The 18,492-nt window shown below is 54.2% G+C and overlaps 2 protein-coding genes across 7 annotated transcripts in view; both read right to left on the bottom strand.

Annotated features, from left to right (window-relative positions):
- LOC309600214 (cyclic AMP-dependent transcription factor ATF-7) overlaps window positions 1–14,299 on the bottom strand; it is a 69,606-nt gene extending 55,307 nt beyond the window's left edge. For 3 of the 5 annotated variants that reach the window (XR_014230415.1, XM_082332308.1, XM_082332311.1), the window contains exon 1: window positions 14,209–14,299. The gene's annotated coding sequence lies outside the window, so the exon portion shown is untranslated. Of the gene's footprint in view, window positions 1–12,780; window positions 13,165–14,208 lie in introns of those variants that run through there. The other 2 variants (XM_082332312.1, XM_082332310.1) reach the window with 2 other exon arrangements.
- Window positions 14,300–14,955: 656 nt separating this feature from the next.
- Window positions 14,956–17,508, bottom strand: ATP5MC2 (ATP synthase membrane subunit c locus 2). 2 transcript variants are annotated; one of them, XM_082332343.1, is made up of 5 exons: window positions 17,444–17,508; window positions 16,287–16,360; window positions 15,673–15,750; window positions 15,298–15,458; window positions 14,956–15,215 (listed from the first exon to the last, which is right to left on the bottom strand). In XM_082332343.1, the coding sequence occupies exons 2-5, from the start codon at window positions 16,323–16,325 to the stop codon at window positions 15,101–15,103; spliced, it is 393 nt and encodes a 130-aa protein (XP_082188469.1). In that variant the 5' UTR covers window positions 16,326–16,360; window positions 17,444–17,508; the 3' UTR covers window positions 14,956–15,100. The 2 variants fall into 2 exon arrangements, with proteins under 2 accessions (XP_082188469.1, XP_082188468.1); XM_082332342.1 differs by having other exon boundaries at window positions 16,287–16,455; window positions 17,444–17,493.
- Window positions 17,509–18,492: the final 984 nt, after the last annotated feature.

The raw sequence follows: 18,492 nt of genomic DNA, 5'->3' as shown, positions 1-18,492 counted from the left end.
AGGTACCCAAGGAAAGCTGAAGCCTCCCCTTCCCATCCAAAGGAACCGAGCTGCCCATCAGATCCTCTGTTGATGATGATGAACTTGACTGGGACGCTGGTCTGGGGATAAGCTGGTTTTGCTTACCTCAAGAATCAAAATTTCCACTTATTTAAAAAAAAGTTTAGTTCTTCCCGCAGATATTAAAGTCAGCCCATATGCTGCTTTCCCCCTGGTATACCAGTCCATAAACCGAAGTGGTCCCAAAGCATGTTAACTAACCCATTAAGAAAAAAACTAAGCCCGTTATCCTAGCCTAGACAGACACCTAGGGGTAATATTTTAACTCCCTTAAAAGGAATTAGACATATTACATGCATCAACAGCAGCAATGAAAGACCAGCCTTCCTGAAAACGATTTCCCCCAGGACGCGTGTTGGCACCTCATGGAACCCATTTTAAAAACCTCCATTTGGAAACGGTGTAGGAAGAGACACGAGAAGCAGGCTACCCGTTTTCAAAAGCACATTTGGCATTTAAGGATCCTTTCATCCAAGACACTCCGTAGCCTTTCAAATGCACTATTTTAGCTTTACAGAGGAAAAGAGTTGCCGAGGTATGCCTGTAGCCACAGGACAAGGCATGGTTTTGGTTGGCAGCATTAGCCTGATGCCACAGAACGGGCCACAGTCGGACATTAATTGTCTTTAGTGTTGGTACCCACAGCCACGCTTTCACAAGCGCGCGTTACCACAAATAGCCCACACCCTAGCGGTAAGTACACTCGATTGCCCTTATACCTGTCGGCATCCAGGTACGAGCAGCGTGGGTTTTTGTGTTCGTGAAGCTTTTACGGACCTGTTCCAGCTGAATTACTGACAAGTAGCTGAGGTCTGGAAGCAGTCTCAAGCCAAGATTTGTAAATCTGAGTCATGCCTCTTCTGGCTTGCGAAAGTCGTGAGCAACTGGCCCCTCATCCTCTCCTATGTCCAGCTGCCTACGTTGGTGGCCCGACGTCTCCCGCACCCAACACTGGGACCCTCACAGCTCCCACCGACTGGAAAGCACTTTTTTTTCTGGATCACCTCAAATCCCCATCAAAAAAACCCCTTTTCCTTAAACCTCAGTGTTAAGATGGAAGAAGCTCCCAGGTCATTAACTCTGCTGAGCGTTGGGGGATAGAGTTGGTATGAAAAATGCTCTAAAAATAAGGTTCTATTGTTGTACTTGCATGTGACTATTGTTATTGCAGGAATGCTTGTGCCCAACGCTCTTGCATCTGTGCCTTGCAAGACAAGCTGAAATACTTCAGATCCCAATGAACGCTTGGGCGTACGCAAAAATTGGGCGTACGCAAAAATTGTTCTGCTTCGAATTTGCCAGCCCAGCTCCCCTCTCCAGCGCGAATGCGCTTACTAGTATACCAGTACAAGCACATTTCTGGTTTATTCCCATAAATCACAAGGATAAACTTTACATTAATATGACCACAAAATTAAAGCTAGAGTTTGCACCAACTATGAAACAAAACCAAAAGAACTGCAGAGCAACCTCCTAAAAATAGGCTTAAAGTAGAACAGAAAACAAAAGCAAACTGCACGCTCTGCTGACAGAAGTCTTTTCTCTGCTAAGATTTACTCGCCTAGGAAGACCTGAGTGAAGAACGAGCTGCAAAATGTGTTAGAAGAAAGAAAATTGCTAGAGATAGGGACATCAAGAGAAAGGACGTACCTAGGGAACTGACTGTAAGTTAAGATTGTCAGGGAAAGGTGCGGTGCAGAAACAAAAGGGCTGTTAGTTTCCAAGAGATGAACAGACGCCTGCAGGTACGATCAAGCCTCCCTCGCTCTCTATTCTGTCTGTGCATGAGTTTATCTACGGTTATTTTTCAGATTCCAGTAAAAGGCTTCAGTCTCCCATCGCGCTCTCTTACCCCTCAGATTTGCAGCCTCCAAAAGAACAAACAATTGCTTGAGCGCTGCACTGCAAAAAGGGACAATTTAGGGAATTTCAGCATCAGTTTTAAAAGTCTGCCAAGAGTTACGGCAACGATGGGAGGAGAGGTGGCGAGAAAAAGCGGACGTATCACGCAGGATAACTGCGTTGGGGCCTCGGTGTCAGGATCAGTGCCGACACCGCGGTGACTGCGGCACCCAGCGCCCCAAAAAGGCTCTTACCAGGGGCTGTAGGACGAGGGAGTTCCTCTGACACGGGGAATGCCACCTGCAAGCAAAGAGAGGACACCCAGGCGGTTCAGTGCAGCCGCCCCGTCCTGCGTCACTGCAGGACACGTACTGGCACAGAGATTCTAACTGTTTTACCCTCCCAAATGAAAAAGCCCCCTTCGCACTCAGATGTAAAAGCCATCACAGACACCAGCCTCAGGCGTGCAGGAACAAGTCCAAGCAAAGGTGCAGCTAAAGGTAAGATGTCTTTCTACCAACAGGCAATACAGAAAACCTGTTTGCAATTGTCCCAGGCTATTAAATAGGGCAAAGAGTTTTCAAGAAGGGTGGAGGATCCAGGGAGGGCTGTGACTTTTGCAGGAAAATTACAGTACTTAGCTGACAGCAGGAGCAAAGGCAGAACTGGATCAGAAACGGTGTTCTGAGAATAATCCCCATGTTTCCCCAAAAAAGAGAAAGAAGTCTTCCCCCAGAAGGCTTCGTCTCCTGGGATTACGGCGAGGTACAGCCTGGGTACTGCTACACCTACGGCAGGCAAAGCTTGTTTTCTCCTTGATAAAGTCACCATGCTCCTCACTACTCTTTACTTTTGGCACGCCAGCTTAATGCAAAAGGTAAAACAGAGCTAGGAGTTAACTTTTTATGAGACTGAGCTACATGGGATTAATTCTCAGAGACTAATGAGTCGCAAGGCCATCCCAGATCAATTTGGGTAACTTTGTTGAGACCTGGGAGCCATGCCAAGAGCATTAACAACCAGAGCCGCGATACAAACAAGCCTATTCAAACACAAATAGTGCTCAAGACACTAGACCAAGCCCCAAGGACAGGCAGTACACTGCTACTGGGAAGAAGAGATAAAACCACAATAAACTAGATTATTATAGATGGCTGCACAGAATCTGTGCTGTGGCGTACATCTTCCTGCAGGAGAATATACAAGATCGCAGGCAGACTCGAGACAGAATCCGTAATTGCCACTGGGAGCTGGAACTGGAAGAGAGGTTGGTTGCAATCAAAAACCAAACTGCTTTTTGGTAAGTACGAGGGAAAGAAAGTCAGACTAAGACGGCCATTTCTACTCTGCTAGCCAAAAGAGAAGGAAGCATAAGGCACTGCCCCAAGCTCTCAAAAATAGTAAGAGATTTCCCACTAAAATGCAAGGAAGGAAACATGTTGCTTTGAGACCGTTCCAGGAAAGGCTCTTTATTATTTTTCTAAGTGCAGTCATTAACAGCTCTCTGCCTCGAGCTTCCTGACCATCGAAATGGATTTTCAGCACACGCTGCTCTGAATAGGCTGGGATCAGCAGGGCCACCAAGGCAGCAGCACCCAGAAAACGCATGGAGGGGAACCCAGTCCTTCCACAGCGCCTGGCTGGGGTTTAGTGTCGGCATTCCCCACGCCACCCTGGGTTAACGGACAACGCCGCCGTGATGATTCGGAGCACCGTAACCCATCGTAAAATGGGGTAAAAATGAACAGGTCAAGTTCTTTCTTAAAAAAAAAAAAAAAAACCAAGAAAACAAGCCACTTTAACATCTAGGCTTCCTTGGCTCGGGGTTAGCTCTACGGGACAGAAGGCCAAGTGCCCTAAAGTGCCTTTAGGTGCTTTGTAAAGTCAATTTGGCACCTAATTTCCACTGGTGAATGCCTGCTGACTCTCAACCTAAATTAGGTGCCTGCAGGGACTCAGGAACAGAGCTTGTTCTCCACCTTTGGGTGCCCAGATCTCCTTTTGACTATCGCCAGCTATTATACACCCAAAGACATTGCGAAAGATTTTAAGTTTTAAAGGGAGAGGCCACCACCGAGCTTAGTGAAAACGTGCAGGCTTGCTGTTAGTCCTAGGCTCTGACTTTAAAGCTATTTTGGGGTGTGAGGGAAGGAGTGAGAATGTTTGCTTTGTAACCAAAAAGCTACAAGAGAGCTTAAAATTGTCATCTGGGAAAGAAGGCCAAAAGCCGATGCTGTAAAATCTGCTTTAGAGGCATAACACCCTTATGCTTTATAAGCTTGATAAAGCAAACCCAACTGTATAAACTGGAATATTGGCAAGGAACTCGCTTGAAGTAAATCTCCAACAGACACACAGTATTTAACAAGTCATTACGAGTTAACCTACAGCGCAGGGTGAAAGCAAAGTCCAACCACTTACCATCTGACTGTACCTTTCTGGGTGTTCAGCACTGCTCTCAAGCTTGTAGAGGATCCCCTGTCCACAAGAGCATCCCCAAATAGTTGGGACATGATCTCCTCCACAGCATCAGAGATGCACTACACCCTCGCTTCTTGCTTGCAAGAGCCTTAAAACAGCCCTGGAGCTTCACCACCCCTGCGAGCTGCAGTTGCCGCTATCAGAAGAACGACCTTTCCTACCAGGCATGACGTTTGGCCCTAAAGTGACTTAAAAAGGAGCTCTCCTCAGCTCACAGAGGAGCAAATTAACAGCCCGGCTGCAAAGAGTATTTCCACGTGCTTTGGGAAAAGGGTCAAACCTCACGTGAAGCAACAGCCACGAACAAGAGTCGCTCTCCTCCTCTCAGCGTGTGAGCGATGGGGTAGGGAGGCATTGTCAGCGTCCTGTCAGACATAAAACAAACTCCAGCGAAAGGAATAACACGGGCCCCAAACCAGCACATCAGCCATGAGTGACTTAACTGAGACCAGAAAAGCTTTTCCCCTGCAGTTAAGAGCAACAAACCCTCTCGGCTGAGAGCTCCAGGCAGCCAGGCGGCTTTTCCCAGCACAGCTTCCACCAGTCCTCCCAACTACGCAACTTACACTGTTTATAACCCTCTTATAAACAGTAAAGAGTTTACCGTTACCATAACAAAAAGTGTAATTTGTTAAGGTTGCCTCCACATCAGAGCCTGGCAGGATAAAAACCATTATAGAAGCTCCACTGTCCAAGAGCCTGCTCGCACTGGCCAGCCTCCAGATCAGATCTGGCCTGGCCTCCGGCTTCGGAGCAAGGTGTTAGAGAAAGTCTCGTGTCATCTCGGCGCGGCTGGGCCCCAGCCGAGCCACGGGGCTGCCCGCACCTCACAGGCAGCACAAAGGGAAGGACAGTGTGATTTTTTTAAATCTATGCAGAGCACCGTGGCAAAAAAAAAGCAAGCGAGACCAACCGCAAGAAGCTCGAATGATCTGGAACCGCCTTCAGGAGGTCCTTCTGCTCTCTAACACGGAGCTGAGGGACACGGGTGTGCAGATGGCTTGTGAGCACTTCCCGGGTTTGGTGTTTTCGAGGTGCGAGGAGGTCACATTTCATCGCGCTAACATCCTCCCGCTCCTCCTTTCACAGTCAGATTCCTGAGAGAGAAGTAGCTGCTGCTCTTCAAATACCTACTTCAACTAATCCTTGCCAAACATCACCGAAGCAGCTGTAGCTTGGCAAAACATGCTTTAACGCAGGCAAGGTTTCTCTAGTTACGTGCCAAGTATCAGATTTCTAATATGAAAAGGCATCTGTCCAAAGGGTTTCGAAGCCTTTGATGAACATGAGACAAAATCCAACATAAACCAGCAAGTCAGCAACTTCCCCAGGCGAGAAGATGGAGAAAGACCATCTCTAAATCATCATCCAATTACTCATATGCCAAAGTTGTGCTTCCACTCCCAATTTCTGGAGGAAAGATGGACTCTACGGGATGTCCCTAAGGTATTTACACAAAGACACAAGGGAGACACCAAACCGCAAGGCCCCGACAGTGGTTAGAGCAGGACTGACTGGCAGCACATAGATAGGGTATGGATGGGAGCATCTAGCCAGCTCCCATCAAATACAGCGTCCCTCCTCAACACTGCAACGAGCAGCGAGGCCCCAGGCATGGTTTATCATCGACTGGTTGCTCCAGGACCTCCTCCAAAACAGGAGGAACTTCATGGAAGTCCCTGAGCCTCTCCACTGAGGTCAGACAAGCCTCCGCTTAATTCGTGGCCGTCACCTCCAAGATCAGAGCAGACACCGCGGCTTCGGCTAGACCCAGAGGTACGTCTGTCACCAGGAGCAAGGGAACAACCTAAGCGTGAACGCAGAGTGACAACAGGCGAGAGCACACCTGTGTCCAACTCTACCCAAAACAACGCGGCACAAACCTTCCCCAAATCTCAAGCAAAAAGCTTTTCTTTCCTCCTTCACACCACAATCGAGTGAACCCTTGCAGCCCGCAGAAAAAGAGGCTCTAAGCAGAGATCACCAGGTAGGAAATTTTTCTGGCGTTGCTTCCAGCAGGCTCGAATTTGTAGCACGACGGCACACTGAGCAAACAGACACTCTAAAAGGCAGCCTCCAAGACGCATGCAGGCAGCCTCCGGATCTCGGCACTACAGCTCTCGGGTCGCCTTGCGCTTCTTCATTAGCGGTGATACATCTTCGGCTATATACTTCTTCACAGCAGGGACAACATATTGCAAGAGATCTACTACAGGAGAGAGAAATAATTCAAGTTTAAGAAAGGGAGGAAAAACCTAAGAGACCCACTGCTTCTTACTGAGTAGAGATAATTATAAGAAAGCCATGACAAGCCTTAGAGAATGCATTATTTTACCTAGGAAATGCCTAAGTGACCTAGAAACCGGAGTCCCATTTCCTGAAATTATTTAGCCGCTTAAGAGCCCTTGTTTCAATGAAAGTGAGAAAAAAAGCTGCTGAAAATGGGACGTAAGAGCCCGAGTCAAGCTTGCACATATTTTCCCCACAATGGCGCGTGAGTAGTTTTAAAGGAAGATCAAAGTCAAGGCTGCACGGAGCTAAGAACGGGCGAGCCTCTTATGTAAGCGACTACCTACGGATAAAACCCTTGTCAATGAATTAAAATAACTGAAATAGCACCAGCGGGACAGGGGACAGAAAGGCACGACGCTCTTGCATGTGCGCGTGGTCATAAAGTAAAAATATTTTGTCCCACCTGTTATTATTTACATCACATGTGGGCATTTTTATTTATTTAGCATTCAAAGGCACAGACATTTTATGGCATCATTATTTGATATGCGAGCCCTAAAATCAGAGGGGAGCAAGAAATATTGCAAATATAAGCAGTGTCTAGAAATCTGGTACATTATTGTGAGTTGTTTAACTAGAACTGCATTCTGCCTCTGGAATGATTGCGTTTTAGTGGTGAACAAAGCAATGATTTCCTATATATAGTTTACATAATTCAAAACGTGAAATCTTACACAGATGAAGGATACAGCGTCCTAAACGTGGATCATACAAACAGGTGCTCTCTACACGTTAAAAATAGAGCGCTTTCCAAAAACAAAGGAAAGGCAGCATGGGGTAGAAAGATGAAAAACATCCACACGAAGAAAAGCGAGCATCCCTCGGGAAGTTTCTCACCACCTCCACCAGAAAACAAGGTGCTTGCTCATTAAAACGCCGCCAACGCACTCGGGATTATGTTCAAAAAGTCGCATTTCGTCATGTTCGCTTTGCACGTGGCTCGGTCGGCGCGGGGATCTGGACGATGAGCAATGCCCGCTCTGATATAAACTCGCCAGGTTTGTAACAGCGCACTCTGTCATATAAAGACTTCTAATCCGATTAAGGTTGTAGATAAACTTCCTCAGCTCCGTTTTCATGCAGTAAATCTACCCCGCGCTGCGGGACGCTCGGCTAAGTCTCTGCCTTCACATTTTCGGGACCCAACAGTTCATTCCAGGAGACCTGGCACCCAGCTGCTCTCACCCCTGGTGACAATCTGCCTTTGGATCTCATCTCCCTCTGCTGCTCCTCCTCTGGCTCTATTTTACCAACACTCAAAAAAAAAAAAAAAAAAGGAATATTCCTACCGCAGGAACAGCGGAAGAATGGCCCGTGAACGGCTGCCAAGCCTACCTTCAGATCCTGCTGCAATGAGAACAGCACGAGGTAGAAGAAAACTACCTTTCACTGCGAGAAGATTAACTGGCAAAGCTTCCCCTGCCCACACGCAACCTATTTCAGCTTCACCAGCAGCAGTGCAACCTCGCTTTCGAAACTTGTAAGGATTTCCAGCATCTTCAGCCACGGACACAACCAGCTGTACCTCTAGAAACAAGCCTATTTTAAACGCCAGCTATTTTAAATAATTGCAAGCATCAACCGCTTAGCGATGTGAAGATTTGTTCCCTTCATCTCAGCAGACTCAGCACCAACACGAGGTTTTTGGCAGAAAACCCAAAAGCCATGTTCTGCTCCAAGTCTGGTTTACTCACTTTGGAAACAGTTAAAGGGTACAAGACAGCTCGGTATGGTTAGTTACACAGGTATAAATACGCTCATTTGGGCACTGCTTATTCCCTAGCACTGCCAAGTCCACGTCTAGCCAAGTCCTTAATACACTGAAGTCTGTGAAAGACCGCTTTTATTATTATTATTTTAAATAGTAACAATGGTATTCAGAGCGAGGTCTCTGCCAGCCAGGGCTGAAAACATTCTCCGTAAGCACAAAAAAAAAGAGCTGTGCAAGAGCTCTGCTAAAGGCAGCACTGCAAGCGTGGCAGCGCATCCCCAAAAGGCAGGGAAATGGTGAACTTCGCAGCTTTACACGCTTTTGAACTCCAGGCACAACCTGCATTTCATACTAAAGGAGTTTGAACATCGTTTTTTTGGGAGAAGAGGAGGAAAATGTCTTCGTAGAGCTTCTTTTTTAGGATTTATTTAGTAGCCGTGCCTCACAAAGAGAGCTCAGAAGCGAGGCTAGCTCTGCAGAGCGTGCACAGAGAAATACCCCCGGTGGGTAGCATGGCCCGTAGCTGGCAGAGGAGCTTTGTTTATTCATGAACCAGCTTGCAACGGCTGGCACCGCGTCTCCACCGCCGCTTTATTCTCTCGCGCAAGGGTGGGACAGCAGAGCGGCATTCCAGACCGCTGCAGGCTCTCCGCGGGCTGGCTCGCTCCTGCGACGAGAGCGGCAGCGCCGTTCGCAATCCCAGCGTTGCTCCCCGTGAGCCAAACACGTTGCTTTCGTCGGGAAACTTCAATAAATGGCTGCTGTCGCCTGGGAGCTCAGCTCTGCACTTGTCCCGACGCAGGACAGCAGCCCCTGCTCACGTACGGCAGCAAAAGGGAGATGTGGAGGTAGGAAAATTCAGCTCGGTCCTCGCCGCCACCCCAGCAAAGCGTGCAAAGAGCTTAAAGGAAAGAAGTGCAATCCAAAAATCCTGCTCCACTAAATAATTAGCCAGCATTAAAATTAGGTTTAGCCTCAGTGAAACCACATTGTGTTGATTAAGGCACCAAATTTATCATGTTTCAAAAACAAATGTCAAACTTTGGCATGCATTAAAATACAGCGCGTGCTATATGAAAGCTACTGGACGGCCGACGTATGCATCAGCACGTGCCCCACCAGGTGTATCGGGGAGGTGGGGAACAAAAAAAAAGGCAAGCAGCTCTTGGAAGATTATGAAATTGAACTTCAGAGAAGCAATTAAGCCAAACTCCCACGAGCCAAGACTAATTGCAGCAAAACACATTGTAAATATCAGCTCCAAAGACAGAGAACAAACCCGAGCGCACGAACGTCAACCAGCAGCTTGGAGAGGAACCTGTGTGGACACCACCGCCCCCGAGGGCTGTAAATCAGGAGATCCTGGGGTCCTCCAAGGCACGTGGTCTCCGTGGCCCCGTCCTGCAGCTTACCCGCCTGCGTCCGCATCGCTTGGAGGGCTGAGGCCGCAGATAACGCGCGGCCAGCCTCAAACTCCTCAAACTCGGGCCGGCAGAGCAAGGCTGCACGCAGGTTAAGCCTTAACTTTTCAGATCTGGGCAAAGCGATTCAAAGAAGTGGAGAAGGAGCAGAATTAAGAGGTTCGCCGAGGACTTCGAGTGATATGATATAGGAATTCAGCAGCCAGACGAAAAGATGTGACAAATATTGCGATGTGAAGGCTGAGCATTACGAATATCAAAACCTCAGTTTTATATTCAAAAGGAAGCAAGGCTATAAATGGGCTTTTGTTTTACTCTCTATAGGAAGCTTCCTACGCACCTCTACACCAAAGGGAAACCATTTCTAGCTCCCCAGGGAAACCCAGTCCCCGTGCTTACATCTCTGCTCAGCCTACACTACTCAGCAATCACCCATTGTATTACAAGTTCCTTGAAACCAAAACCAAGAAACAAGATTACTTTAAAAGGGGGGGAAAAAAAAAAATGAAGTTACAGGAAGCAACAGGTCCTCAATCCTGAAGGCCTGTTACAATAAAAATATTTTCTCCCAGCACTGGAAAGTCCTCTCAAAATGCATCGTAGTTGGGTGCTAAACGACTGGGGGAAGAGCGGTTTTGGAAATCTGGCCTCAATTCTTGGTGCTAGGAACATAAAAAAAACAAAGAAGGGGAAAAAAAAAAAAAAGGCCCCAAGAAAGTCAGAAGGATAAACAAAACCAAACAGAACGTGAAAAAGCATCACATGTGATGCAGCAGAAAATGAGTCCAAAACAAAATCCAACCCAGAGATCCTCTACTAACACATGCTGCAAAAAACAACACATGCCCCACCAGGCCTGCCAGAAGCTGAGCGTATTTCACTAAGCCATTTTAAAAGCGTTTCCACCAGGACGAGGCAGCGACAGGCTCTGGGCGAGATGCGTCCTAGCTGCCCTGATCCCCGCTGCACCCCCTCAGAAGAGCTCCGGTTCCTCCTGGCTGCCTCACCGGGTGGAAGCGGCGGACCTTGCGAGCCGGCTCCTGCCTCTTCCCAGAGGATGGAAGGAGGATTCGGTTTCTTCCCCACGACCATCCTCTCACACCCATCCACTCGCGCTTCCTCTCTCAAACTTCCCCGTCTTTCAAAACAGGCGAGGGAAATTTCCTGCCTGCCCCACGGCACATCCGCAAACCCCCTTTTTAGCCACCCTGAGAACGTCCTCCGCAGTCAGCGTCTCCTCCAGCCGGGCTCCGAGGGGCTTCGGAAGAGATGGGAATAAAGACATTAATGAGAAGTTTGATTATTTTTAAGCCACGTCCTTTTATTTTTGCCATCTTCCCACGCGGCACACCTATGCAATCACCACCTCAGTCGTGCCACACGGATTGTACGGCGCTTCCAAGTTAACTCGGACCAACAACAGTCCCATCAACCGGCTTAAAAAGGGTAATGACACTTGCAACCTACCAAGGTGGGCTGAGCATCTGAACAGCCGGACTCAGCAAGGCTCAACAGCAAGTTCATTTTCGCCTGACATCTCCATAAATCACACAGAGACAAAAAAAATCAGAGCACTAAATACATACGGTAGGAAATGCTGGAGAAGACTGGAAAATAAGGACCCTTGAGAAAACAGAAATACGAGCAAGAATAAGTAGAAATTAATGTTAGAAACACCCTTCAACAGGGGAAAGTTATGTTAAAGACAAACTGCAAGTGGAAGGTTTAACATATTCACAAAGTTTGCGTAAAGCTTTTCCTTCTTATAATCTGAGCAGACAGAGAGCAAGGAGGGAAGGTCCCGATCTCCAGCAAACCCTGTTCAACTCCAAGCTATTTGGTATCAGAAAGATATTGGCAAATTGGAAGGCATTCAGGAAAATACAGTTAAGCAGCTGGAGGGATTGATTTACAAGGAAAGATTAAAATAACTAGACGCCTAGTTTGGCTAAGCGGTAAGTAAGGTGGACATGGTAATTTTTTACAGTTAGTTGACAGGCAAGTGCCACAAGGGAGAGGAAGTGTTCAACATACTACAATTAGGTATAACCAAAGGATTGGCACGCAATTAAGGAAATTCATGGCTGCGTTAAAGTTCTCAAAGCAGCGAGGTCTACGGGATACTAAAATAGTCTCCCACTTCTCGATTCCCACCCAACTTCCAGGATCAGGAATAAAACACTCCTCTGAGAAAGGACCGTCCTGGCCGCAGGTAGCGATTACAAGCCTCGCAGGTCGGCCGCTGACTAGCTGCTTCCTCCAGCTGAACCCACTCCTTTTTTTGTTTGTTTGTTTTTAACACTAAGAGCAAACAAGCGCTCCAGCACTCTCCAGCCCGCAAAGCGATTACAGTTGGCAACAGTAATTACCCCGCTCATGTCACAGAAGGTGAATACGATCTCTCGCTTTAAGGAAACAAGGAGCAAGGATGTTAACCCTACTCGTTTTCCAAACGGGAATCTGGCTGTTGAATCCACCTCCCACAAACTTCTCCTCCACGTTCAAACAGTGAAGTTATTCTTAGTCTCCGCTGAGAAAACCCCAATCCAAAAAAACCGTCCAACAAAGCCAGTGGTTCAGAACTGCTGCTGAATTCCTCTCCAGAAATGACTGCATTTTAGTGACAACTATTTTTAAAGCAGTTCGCAAAGAACTAGATAACCCCTTCAGACCGTGCCCTTCAACACTGCTGGCAGAAGAAAGTCCCTGCCCAACAAGCACTGTAGTGAGGCAAAATTAATTGGGAAGTCCACTGAAGTGTTAACGACACTTTTACGTGATCCTCCTGAACGTTAAATTGAAATGTCGCCCTTAGAGGGACCTGAGCAGGGAAAGAAGTGGTAACTTCGTAAAGAAAGCTAACGATGGGACTCAAGTGAAGAAAAGGCAACGAAAGAAGAGGCAGAAAGAGCAAAATGGGGAAAGCTGAGCAGAACAAGGAGTTTTTGTTGTCACACACATTTCGGCTCACACCTGAACCAGCCGATCTCTTTTCCTTAGTTAGGCTGAGGGACTCCATACCAACGCTTCTGGCAGCGGGAACAAAACAGCTTTGAGATGTGACCCGGGTTGTGCTTGCAAAGTCAGAGCTACTGAGAGGCAACAGATCTCACGGCACCAGCAGCATAGGAGCAAGTGCGTGGTGAAACCTCACCGCTTCAACAAGCTCCCAGAAGTCTGAGCTCCCAAAGTCCCCCAGCGAGAATTAACAGCTGTTTCGGACTTCAGAAGAAACTACTTAATTCTCTCATTTCTGCTGTTTGCGTGTCTTCCTTTACTCAGTGTTCCCTCATGCCCTGGGACTGCGTGGGGCGGGATGGGGCTGAGAGCCCCCCGCCTTCCAACACCCTGCAGACCCACAGCCGCTCACCAGCCTACACCCTGCTCCCCACCTCACCCCCATGGGCACCCACAACCTCTCCACAGCCTTCCTACGTCTGCTGGCCACTGGGAGCCCCCAAAACGTAGGCCTGGATCCTCCCTCAGCTGCCCCAAAAGAGTCACGAGCCACCACGCTGAGCCCAAACCCCTGTTCATCCAGAGGACAGAGTCCCCGTTAAAGGGGTCCCCCCAGGATGCCCTCTAACCCCTGAGGTCCCCATATCTGCCATCCCCAGGACACCCCATATCTCTTCAGGGTCCCCCAGGACCTGCAGACCGAAGGGTCTTCCATACCTACAACCTCCAAAGACACCCCCCCCCCCAATTCTCTCTCACCTTCTAAAGCCCCCCAAGCCCTCAACTCCCCCCCGTCCACATTCCTTCAAGACTCCCCAATACCTCTCCAGGGTCCACCCCCCAAAATCCCACTGCAGGACCCCCCTCCCTTTAAAGCCCCCCATATTTCCAACCCCTCCAAACCCCCCAAGGCCCCCCTATCTGCAATCCCTCAAGCCCCCTCATATTCCCCAGGACCCCCCAAGCCCCCCACCCTCGCGGAGCCCCCATACTCCCGACGCCCCGTATCCCGCTGACCTCCCCATACCTCCAGCCCCCCAAACCCCCCCATTTCCCCGGGTCTCCCCCACCCCGGGGCCCCCCTGGCCTCCGGGCTCCCCCCCCTCAGGCACCGCCCGGGCCCCTCGCTGCCTGCAGCAGCCCCGCCCACCTGGGAGGGGCTTGCCCCATCGCGGCGCCCCCTAAGCCACTATTGGCCGCACCGCCCGCCACTCCGGGCCTGGAGGCGACCCGATTGGCCGGAGGGCGCCGTCAATCAGCAAAGAGGCGGGGGTGGGAGAGCGGCTGCCTCACGAAAACTCGGGGAAGAGTTGTGGGGGGAGGGGCCGGCCGGGGCTCCCCGCGCCCCCCGCCCCCCCCGGGGGGCTGCCCCGCCGCCTCGCTCGCCGCCTCCGCCGCCCGGGGCGGCCCCGCGGCCCGCCGAGCCCGGGCGCTACCGGTTACCTGAGGGAGGGCCGGGCCGGGCCGCCGCCGGGGCCTCGCGCTGGCTGCCTCTCGCGCTGGGACTCCCGCCTCCCCTCCGCGAGCCCCCCCACCCCCCCGCCCCGCGCCTCCCCACGCGCGAGACTCTCGCGAGACCCGAGGGGAGGTAACGGCGCCGGGGCCAATGGGGGGCTTCGGGGGCGGAGCCTCGCGGCGGAGGGGCGGGGCTGACCACGCCTCCTCGGGGGTGGCCAGCGAGAGGGAGGCCTCCGGGGGGGGACAGAGAGGCCGCCCGGGGGGGCCCTCCATCCTGCGGGGACAACGAGACGGGGACACCCCGACAGCGGGACACCCCGACAGCGGGACACCCCTGAGCCCAGGACACCCGCACCCCAGCCCCCAGGAACACCCCAACCCCCAGGAACAGCCCAGCTGCTGGCCCTGGGGCAGCCAGGCGGCCGGTCCCGGTTGAGGTGTCCCCAAGGGGGTGATGTCCCCGGGCAGGGGGAGATGGAGGCGTCCGCCCCGGCTGCCGTCCCCAGGGATCAACGCCGTCCCCGTCCCCTTGGGGACGTGGCTGAGGGCTCGGGGTGGCGGCAGGGCTCAGCCCCAGGCACCTGGTGTCCCCTCTGGGGACACTGCCACCCCCCCAGCGGGGAAAGCGAGCCCACGGCAGCGTGGTCCCCCGCTGCGCCATCCCCAGTGCCAGCCACGGGCAAGTGACACAGGACGGGGCCACCAAGGAGACACGAGGAGCCCAGACCCCATTATCAAACCGTCTTTATTCCCCTCCCGCCTGTGGCAGGGCTGGGATCGCGGCTCTTCCCCCGTCCCCCCGCCGGCATTCAGGGCTGGCCGTGGGACCGGGCCCGGCGGGGCGCTGGCTCCGTCACCGTCGCTGTCACCGGCTCCATCACATGGCGAAGAGGATGAGGAAGGCCACCATGAGGCAGAAGAGCCCCATGGCCTCGGAGAGGGCAAAGCCCAAGATGGCGTAGGAGAAAAGCTGTTGTTTAAGCGAGGGGTTCCTGCGGGGAGAGGAGAGGCCAGTCAGCAGGGGTGCAGCCGCCCCCGACCCCCTGTTTCCAGCCCCCCGTGTCCCCCCCTGACCTGGCGTAGCCGATGATGAGGCTGCCGAAGACGGTGCCGATGCCAGCGCCGGAGCCGGCCACCCCCACCGTGGCAGCGCCGGCGCCGATGAACTTGGCGGCGGTGTCGATATCCCGGTGGGCTGCGCTCGTCTGGATGGCCCGGTGGGCTACCGGCCGTGCCTGGGGGACGGGAGGGTGGGCAACTGGGTGGGGAGGGGGGGGACCTCACCCCAGTCCCCCCAGGCCTCAGTTTCCCCTCATCGAGCTCCCTGCAGGCTCTCGGGGAGCCCCAGGGCGGGCAGGGGGCACGGTCACCTCCCTCCGCCCCTCCCAGGGCTGGTGCTCATCACCCCCCAGCCCCCCTGTGCCCCCCGGTCCGAGCTGGGCGCGTTACCTGCTCCGTCCGGGCCTCGGGGCTGCTCAGCACGGAGGCAGAGAGGGGCTGGCACAGCACCCGCGAGCTCCTCCTCACCTACAAAGCACAGCCACCCTCAGATTTGGGGGAGATGCCCCACCCTGCGCTCCCCCAGGGCAGCAAAACTCCACCCGGGGGTCCCCCGAGGCCACCGCTGCCACCTCTGGCACCCCCTGACCCTGCTCAGCCCCTCGGGGCGCCCCGTGAGCCGGCAGCACCCAGCTGGAAGAGCCTGTCCCGGCACCCAGCACCAAAGCGGAGCTCCTGGGCGCCCCACAGCCCCACCGTGGGCACCCTGCAGCCGTACGGATCCCGCGTGCCGCTGGGGCCGGCACCCAGCCAAAGGCGCTTTACTCCCAGCGCCGTATCCGCCCCTGCGTGGGTAATTAGTAACCATCAAGAGATGGCAAACGATCTTTAACCAGAGCCGCTGAGTGCTTGAGGCTCCGCTCACCTTCAGTGCGGCCCAAGGTGGCTCCAAACCTGCCAAAGTGTCCCCAAACCTCTCCCCTTGTCCCCACGCATTACCCCGCGCACAGCCTCGTCCGGCAGAAGGGACACGGAGGGGGAAGGAGGGGATTGTCACTACTCACTAGCGCAGGAGCGGAGACAAACTTTCTACAGGCGTACATGGTGAGGGACGGAGGGACACACGCGCGGGACACGGCTGGAAGAGACAGACAGACACCGGGGCGTGAGGAGCCGCAGCGCGTGGGATCCGGCCTCGCGGATGCGGGGTGGCCGCCGGGACAGGCAGGGCACCTGGGGACACACGGGAGGGCTGAACCATGCAGGAATGGTGGGGCAGGATGAGTCTGTGTCACCCAGGGGACAGCTCCTGGCCGAGTGCCACCACGGTGGCAGTTTGGGGATCAGGAATTTGGGGTCCTGGAGTTGCTCTGGTGCAGAGTCCTGGGGGGTTTCACCTGCCCGGGGGGCAACAGGAGCTCACAAGGCCCCTGGTCCCCATGAGGAGGGACGGGGCCTTGGGGGTCCCACCTCGGCCCTGCCTCCCGGGGCAGAGAACGGGGCAGCTCCGGGGGGGCACGGCCTGGGGACCCCCAGCCCTGGCCGGGGGATGTGGGGGCTGGAGAGAGCAGAGTGTGGGGGGTGAGACCTCAGCGTGGAGGGAGGTCACCCCAGAAGGCGGCGTGAGGGGATGTCACCCCAAAACAGTGGGGAGTCACCCTAAAACTGTGTGTGTGGGGTCACTCCAAAACTCTGTGTGTGTGTGGGACACCCCAAAACAGTGGGGAGTCACCCCAAAACTCTGCGTGTGGGGGGTCACCCCAAAACTCTGTGTGTGTGTGTGACACCCCAAAACAGTGGGGGGTCACCCCAAAACAGGGGGGGGGTCACTCCAAAACTCTGTGTGTGTGTGGAACACCCCAAAACAGTGGGGGGGTCACCCCAAAACAGTGGGGGGGGTCACCCCAAAACAGTGGGGGGTTGTCACCCCAAGACTCTGTGTGTGTGTGTAGGTGTCACCCCAAAACTCGGCGGGGGATGCCCCAACCCCAACCGGCTCCCTGGGGGGGGTGGCCCATCCCTGTCCCCACCCAAAGGGGGGGTTCCCCCTCTTCGCCGTCCCCCACCCCTGAGGGGGCCCTCCCGTCCCCCGCCCCCCAGGGGACCTCTCTCGCCCTCCCCTCCCCCTGAGGGGGTCTCCCTCCCGCTCCCCCACCCTGAGGGGGTCTCTCTCCCGCCCCTCTTGCCCCCACCACGGGGGTCTCCCCCCGCCGCCCCTCACCTGGCGCACCGGCGGCGGGCAGGTCGCGGCGGCACGCACTGCGCAGGCGCACCCGGAAGCACCGCCCGGAAGCACCACCGAGAGGCATTTGAGAGGAAGGGGGGAAGGGGGGGGTTTCACCGCCCAGAGCGCCGCTCGGCCCCGCGGCGCCGCCTGCTGGACGGGAGGCGGCGGGGCCGGGAGCTGCGCGCCCTCTGCGGGGCGGGGCGGGGCGGAGTCTGGAGGGGAGGGGGCGGAGTCTGAGGGGAGGAGGCGGGGTCCGAAGGGGAGGGGGCGGGGCCTCGCACCGCGCCCCCTGGCGGCGGCGAGGGGCGCTGCGGGCGGGATTTGGGGGGGGCACAGGCAGAGGGGGGTGCGGGGGGGTGCGGGGGGTGCACACGTCTGCATCGCTGTGGGCTGCCTGCTTACGCGTGTGTGCGTGCTTGCACACGCGTGTGCAAGGAGCGTGCACGCGTGTGAGGCTGGGGGCGGGCCTTGTCACCCCAGGCTGCTGGGGGGACACGCACACACGGTGTCACCCCCGGGTGCTGGGGGCCCCCAGGGTGCGGGGGGGACGGTGTCACCCCAGGGTGCAGGGGCACTGGGGCACCCCCGGGTGCTGGGGACCCCCAGGGTGCGGGGGGGACGGTGTCACCCCAGGGTGCAGGGGCACTGGGGCACCCCCGGGTGCTGGGGACCCCCAGGGTGCAGAGGGGACGGTGTCACCCCAAGGTGCAGGGGGACTGGGGCACCCCTGGGTGCTGGGGACCCCCAGGGTGCAGAGGGGACGGTGTCACCCCAGGGTGCAGGGGCACTGGGGCACCCCCGGGTGCTGGGGGCCCCCCGGGGTGCAGAGGGGACGGTGTCACCCCAGGGTGGGGTGCGGGGCGGCGGTGCCGCGCGGGCTGTCAGGCAGCCGTATTTATGGGCAGCCCTAATGCGGGAAGCCATAAAGGCAGAGAGCGCCGCTATTAATTAAATCATTGTTATAATTAACTTTCATTAAAGGAAAATCAATAACGAGGAGCCGGGATTGAAAGGAGGCCATCCATCAGCGCTGCCCCGCCGCC

The sequence above is a fragment of the Platalea leucorodia genome, assembly GCF_965183815.1.
Source record: "Platalea leucorodia genome assembly, chromosome: 23".
NCBI lineage: Eukaryota > Metazoa > Chordata > Aves > Pelecaniformes > Threskiornithidae > Platalea > Platalea leucorodia.
Note: the sequence above shows the minus strand (reverse complement) of the source record. Positions and strands in the feature narration are given on the sequence as shown.

Excerpts from the sequence above, each read along its gene's own strand:
- ATP5MC2 (XM_082332343.1), bottom strand. The coding sequence starts at position 16,325 with ATGTACGCCTGTAGAAAGTTTGTCTCCGCTCCTGCGCTA. Across the intron at positions 15,751-16,286 it reads TTGTCTCCGCTCCTGCGCTA|GTGAGGAGGAGCTCGCGGGT; the intron begins GTGAGTAGTGAC and ends TGTGCTTTGTAG. Across the intron at positions 15,216-15,297 it reads CTCATCATCGGCTACGCCAG|GAACCCCTCGCTTAAACAAC; the intron begins GTCAGGGGGGGA and ends CTCTCCCCGCAG.